At 34.0% G+C, this 6,996-nt stretch overlaps 1 protein-coding gene across 1 annotated transcript; it reads left to right on the top strand.

Moving 5' to 3' along the window:
• Positions 1-4,794: 4,794 nt before the first annotated feature.
• On the top strand, positions 4,795-6,105 carry LOC132600026 (protein LITTLE ZIPPER 2-like). The gene is made up of 2 exons (XM_060313161.1): positions 4,795-5,265; positions 5,673-6,105. The coding sequence occupies exons 1-2, from the start codon at positions 5,156-5,158 to the stop codon at positions 5,890-5,892; spliced, it is 330 nt and encodes a 109-aa protein (XP_060169144.1). The 5' UTR covers positions 4,795-5,155; the 3' UTR covers positions 5,893-6,105.
• Positions 6,106-6,996: the final 891 nt, after the last annotated feature.

The following is a 6,996-nucleotide window of genomic DNA, read 5'->3' on the forward strand; positions in this document are numbered from 1 at the left end:
CTTTCAAAATAGGCGGAGCCCCAGGGATCTGGTCCACCCGAGAGTTGTATATTTCCACCCTCTTCTCAGTCGAGTCTACCCGCTTCGCTAATGTTTCGAGCATTCTCAGGACTTTGGTGGACGAACCAGCTCAGGACCCATTACTCTCGGCCATCTGCGTCTCGTCCCTTCTAGGTTCAGCAATACCTTTTATCCTCTCCGGGGTCGTTTTATTATTTTTGCTTTGCAACTGGGCTATTGCGATTCCTTGTTCGGCAATCACTGCTCTCTGTTCCTGCAACATTTCAAAAATTAAACGTAAGTCAATATTATCATCCGAGGTATCCGGTACTTTCCGGCCTTGTGTCCGGACAAAGTAATTGAATTGTGAATATTTAAAGGATCGGTGGCCGGCGGGGCGACATTCTCCTGATTCACGGTGTTTTGCCGGTTGGGGCCCTCCCTCTAATCAACGGGGTTCGGGTCAGCGGGATTTGCTGGTAATCCTCGTGGCCCACTGTCTTCATTTTCGGCCACAATCTCGTTGTTGTTGACGTGACCAGATTGTCCACTGTTAGCCATTTGGTCCGTTTTCACAGAGACGAACAACAAATATTTCTATTCTGATGGGTAAGAAACCAAGATCAAAGACCACTATTATCCTAGCCCCACGGTGGGCGCCAAACTGTTTACCCCGAATTTAGGTAATCAATTGAATTTGTAAATGAGGTATAGGATATGTGGTTGAGCTTTAATCTATTTGATTGGGAGAAAATGGATTAGGATCTGCTATGAGCAAATGAATAATAATCGATGGATTATACTAAATGTATGTATTAAATAATGTATTGAGTATTGTTTGATTGAATAAAGTTAAAGAACACACACTAAATTCGAACCAAAATCAGAGAATGAGAGAGAGAGATTTTATATATTTTGCTATTACAATGTTCTAGATCCCAAGAAGCTAACCCCTAAAAGTAATATAGTGACCCCTATTTATAGTTTTGCCTTATGGGCCTCATACAACATAAAATCCTTTTGAATAAAGAAAAACCCTAAAAGGATAAGGTTGGGTAGTACGGTCTGACACCCGTACGACAGGCAGTACAATGTGGCAGAACGGTCTTGACGCGTGGCAATTGTGTAACGGATCACCCGGACCAACGACCACAAACAACCGGGCCAACGACCACGACCAACCGGACCAACGGCCACGATCAACTCGGCTATGGAGAAACCGGATCAAACGATTTTCTTCGCTTTCTTCGAATCAAGCACTTCTCCGGTTCGAAAGAAAGTCTTCATGCTCGTGCTTATTTTTCTCTTCCCTCGATCTCCGGTCTCACCGGTTTAACATATGTCCGATTTTTACCGTATACAAGTATCAACTTCTTAAAACGAGCTGGTCATTCTCTATTTTCGAGTAGATTCATTTTTTCAACCCAAAAAAAAAAAAAAAAAAAAAGATATTTAGCTTGATGCCTTGACCTAGTTCGAGTATTAAAATAATGCCTTGAATCATCTATGAACTTGGTACACTTGGCAATTGGCACAAATCATGTTTGTAAGGTATAATCAACAATCAAAATAGGTTCATGCATGGATTACTTTAAACTCTTAAAATGAGCGTGTTTTCATATACCTAAATTGTTGCCTAACTATTTTTTTCTGACGGTTCATCACTGTCTTCAAAGTTCATATGGCCTGTTAAATTTTTTCTTGGGTCAACATTCAAATTACGCCACTCAAGAATAAAATTACCAAAGAAAGAGTTAGTAGTCGTAGCAGGAGCAGCAACAGTTAAGTTTATGCTGTTCAATTAAGGGACCATTTGAATTGTCCACACGTAGTAATTGGATAAACGCCACGAGTCCACAATCTTCTTCTTCCCCCTATAATCATGAACAAGACTCCAAGAGAGAGAAAAACGATAGGGGTTTAATGATGGTAATGGAGAAGTAGATGAGCTCAACTTTGGCACCTTTTGACTCTCCACCACCTCATTCACATGCACTTGGAACTTGCTTCACGTGTCTTTTTGTAGACAACAGAATTACAATCCCAGGGCTTTAATTTATTTATCACTAATTTTCTTATCCAAACTTTTTCCTTTTACAGAATTTATCCATTTAAAGTTTTATATATAGTCCAAAGTACCACCAATTTTCTTTTTTCGTCATCATTGATGATGTATCATGTGATATATCTAGCTAATTCTCCATCAAAAGGGTAGCCATTTGATTGCAGTTGAGACCCTACAAAGAAGAAAAAACAGACGAAAACATGAAGAAGATAAAAGGAAGGAAAAAAAAAAAAGAGAGAGAGAAAAAAATCCCCTTCACCCCAAGATATATATATATATATTAAGGAAACTACGTCCGCTATTCTTTGGGTGCGCTCTTGGTAGACCTCGCTCTAGTGTGATAGCCTGCAAACCATACAGAAAGTGTAAATGCAAACTCGTGCGACGAGCTCGACTGACAAATGCATGTAGTATCGATCCCAGGACCCCTACTTGAGAGATCCCCGCTCAATCAACTCGGGTATCACCGGTGTGGCAAAAAGTTTCATATACTTCCTGATATAATTTTTTTTTTTTGGTGAAGTTACATATATTAGATGACTATCCCACCTTTCCTACCGAAAATAACTTGAACACTAAAAAGAAAAAAGAAAAAAGAGAATTAGCGACGACCATCTTTGTTGCTAAATAACAAAAATTCATCATTAATCCTATCAAATGAGGAATTAGCGATAAATTATCATAAATCATGTTAGCTATGAGTTATTTTGCGACGGATTTCATATATAGCTAATTCTTGTTTCTTTTAGCGATACAATTAAAATAACTTCCATTATTTCTTACAAACCACGAATTCAAAAAATTAATGTCTAGTATGTGAAAATTATGAAAGGTTAAAAAGTTGAAACTTTGAAAAACAAGGTGAAATTGCTTGGTAATCTTAAGAACAACATAAAATCTGCAACAGTTTCTTGTCTGATTACAAATATAAATCTTTGTTTAGCAAAGTTTTCTCTGCTTCTTATCTTAATAATAAGCAATATTCAAAGAAAAACTTTGACTACTAAAATGGAATTAAATTCAAAAGGCATTCTTTACCAACTAAATTCAACTTTAATCAAGGCATTCTATTGGCATTATCTTAAAAAGTGCTTTACTATGGGCAAAGAACGAGCCTTCTCTGTATCTTCTTCAATTTAATAATTTTTATTTCCTCCTTTTGGACTTTGAATGCCTCGATTAAATAAACAGGTAGAGCCTTTGCCTCGTTCTAACGTCACATCAATTCGTTAAATTACATCACATAGTCTACAGTCGTGCCTTTTGTTTGGCTAGTAAAACATGAAAATTATGCAATTCTTTAGCTTTTTCCACACTATACTTATTAAAACAATGTAAAAGACTAGATAACGGGTATAATCATGACATCTAAAGGAGGAATCACCTAAAATTCAAAAAGGTGACCTCCAAGTGGTAGCTAGTAATGCCAAAAGGAAAAGTCATCTGATATTTTTGAGTTTACTGATTCAATTAATTTTAATTTTAATTTTTGCTCGAAATGTCCACTAATAAAATAAAACGCCTCCTAGCAAAAGGTTTATCAATTCCAGATTTCCAATAAGAAATATTTTATTGGGGGTAAAAGAATCCTAATTACTCTATTTATATCTTTCACTGATAGTAACTAGCGAGGGTTTCAGAGTACAATCTATAAGCTCATGAGAATTCAATAGCTTTTATATGTGTCTGTATATATATTCCATATAATTTCATTAAATATTTAATAAATTAAATAAATATTGTATATCAACCTGATATCTATAAAGTTCTGTAGAGAAAAAGACAAAAATGGTCCCTTAACTATGATAGTAGGTTCAAAATAGTCCCTTAACTATACACTTAACGGTTTTAGTCCTTTAAGTTTGTTATAAGTTAACAAAAACGGTCCCTTAACTATGAGAGTAAGTTCAAAATAGTCCCTTAACTATGCACTTAACGGTTTTGGTCCTTTAAGTTTGCCATAAGTTGACAATTTTAGTCTCGACAAAATATTCATCGAACTCTATTTGTTAGATTTGACGAGAACTATGAAAAAAAGGGAAAAATTAGTGAGAACTCTAGATCGGTCAAATAACTCGGGACAAAACCGACGGACGTTAGTCGGTTATAGGATGGACTTCCGCACATTTTTCCTCAAAAATAACCGATGGACTTCCGTTGGTTTTCGTAAAAAACAATAAAAATTAAAAAAAAAAATAGTGTCCCTCGATTTTATCCATCGGTTTCCGTCCATCGTTTTTTTCGCTTGTTTTTTATAGTGACAACTTTTTTAGTTTCTGCTATTTCTAATTTATTTCTAAAGTCTAGTGTATTTTATTTAGTCGATGGATTCCCTTAGTTTTAATCGATAGAGTCCGTCGGTCTTTGTGTTTCGAGACACTATTTTCTGACATTATCAAACCGTTAAGTGCATAGTTAAAGGACTATTTTTAACCAACCCTCATAGTTAAGGGACCATTTTGTCAATTTATGGCAAACTTAAAGGACCAAAACCGTTAAGTGCATAGTTAAGGGACTATTTTGAACCTACTCTCATAGTTAAGAGACCATTTTTGTTAACTTGTAACAAACTTAAAGGACTAAAACCGTTAAGTGCATAGTTAAGGGACTATTTTGAACCTACTATCATAGTTAAGGGATCATTTTTGTCCTTTGAACAAGTTCTGTAAATATTAAATTCTGAATCCTTCTCGTTTGGTCTTGGACTCTTTTCAAATGTGCCAAGTTAGTCTTGGATTGAGTTATCGAAAAGTCCAAAAGCATCATTTGAAGTAATTCTATTTATATTGCTCTTCCTCTCGTTCTTTATTTTCTTCTTCTTCATGAGATATGGTTTGTCTATAACTTTGTTGGCCTTTTGTAATCATGAGGACCTTGTGTCATCATTGCTGTGGAAAAATATACTCTCTCCCTCTTCCTCTCTTCTTCCCTATAATTAAGTTATTTCCCCTCCCTATAAGTTATCCATTCCTCTTGCACTTTTTTTCTCTGCTCAAAAACTTGAATACAACCTATAGTCTAATTTTAAGACCCTCTATTTTTCCCTCATCTTTTGGTCTTCCATTTTAATTTTCTTTAGTGAAGATCAAAATGTGCCATGAAGCATCAGATTTAGAGTCACTTCAGCCCTCATGCTACACTACTCTCAACAGGCCACATACATCTAGAACAACCAAGATGCATATGCTCAGGCTAAGAAGGTTAGTAACTAGTAAGCCTTTGTAGTTATTTTGCATTTACAGTATATATATTTTTTGTATCATCATTAAATTGATTTACAATAACAAGTAATTCTTCAGGCATGATATGTTAATCAAAATTGAGTTATAACCTATTATAATCAGTTATAAGTTGGCAAGGGCACTTTTTAATACCAAACGTGATATGCTAAAATATATTTAATAGCCTGCTATATAAATTATTTAACATCTAAAACTATATACATACAGTAGATATTTTTACATCATCAAGTTGACTTACAATAATGGGTACTCTTCATAACAAACATGATATGTTAAAATAGAGTAATAACATAGCTATAACTAGTTATAAATTGCATTGATAGAATTATTTGGACGTTTGATCATTTCATTTGTAATATGTGTAGGAACGGTGAGAGAGTGTCAAACGAAGCAAAAGAAAGGGCAAAGCTGAGGAAGTTGAAGAAAATAATGAAGATGAAGAACTTGAAGCTCTACAAAGAGAACAAAACCATTATTGAAGAGAATGAAAGGCTGCGCAAGAAAGCTCTTCTTCTTCATCAAGAAAACAAAGCCTTGTTCTCTCAGATTATTCAACAAGTTTCAAAACCTCTAAATCACAACTAATTAATACTAGTAATTACTATAAGTTAGCATCATATGATAGGGCTAATCAAAGCATAGCTAGCTAGAATACACGTAATATCTATCAAGTTATTGTAGTCTGGAGTATGATAGACCTATTGGTTATTTATATTTGATTTTTGTCATCTTGTATTCAATTTCTAATTATCACGTGGTGGAATAATAGTTTAAAATGATGATTTGAAGGTTTGTTTAGCTTCGAGGATCCGTGTGAGTTTGTGACATTGGAAAAGGGAATGGAGAAGCAAGTTGTTGAGAAGTCTTCCAGAATACGCATGGAAAGTGATTTTTGTTTATATTCAGGAAAATTGGTCAACAAATGTGTCCTAAAGGATGAGCGACTAAGTTCTCCATCAATTAAGATGCCATTGTAGCCATAGCTTTCGAGATATAGAATCAGGCTTTTCATAAAGAATAGAAATATACACTAATTAAGCACCTAATGTATTCTGACTTATTTTGTAAATATAAGCATGTATTTTAAAAGAAAATAACTACACCCTTTATACTAAGAAAATCCTACACAAATATTAATTTGAATAATATTTTCATTTTACTAGGGTGTTAAGTGTTTAGTTTAAAAAAACATGAAATATCTGTACCTAAATATATCAAAATAGAATTACCCAAAGACTAATTGAAACTAAAAGTAAAATGTTCATATATTTGTAGTTTTATGAGAACTAAGAGGATCAACATTTTTGTTGAACTTTTTTATTCAGACCTTTGACTAAAAAAGAATAGATATTTTGTTTAAACGTCTTAAATAGGAAATGACAACATATTACTCCCTCCGTTCATTTTTATTTGTCCACCATACTAAAAATAATTTTTCACTTTTACTTGTCTACTTTAATTTATCAAGAAAAAACAATTTTTTTTTTGTTTTTACCCTTAACATTAATTACTCATTTCCAAATTATTCTTCAAGTTCTATGAGACTATCCACCAATTAATATGGGCATTATAATAAAATATATACTTTATTTATTAAATCTTAAGAGGCGTACAAAGTTAAAAGTGGACAAGTAAAAATGAACGGAGAGAATACTTAATAATATTGTAAACAACAAGATTCACGTAGAG

This window comes from Lycium barbarum, chromosome 6, assembly GCF_019175385.1.
Source record: "Lycium barbarum isolate Lr01 chromosome 6, ASM1917538v2, whole genome shotgun sequence".
Lineage (NCBI taxonomy): Eukaryota > Viridiplantae > Streptophyta > Magnoliopsida > Solanales > Solanaceae > Lycium > Lycium barbarum.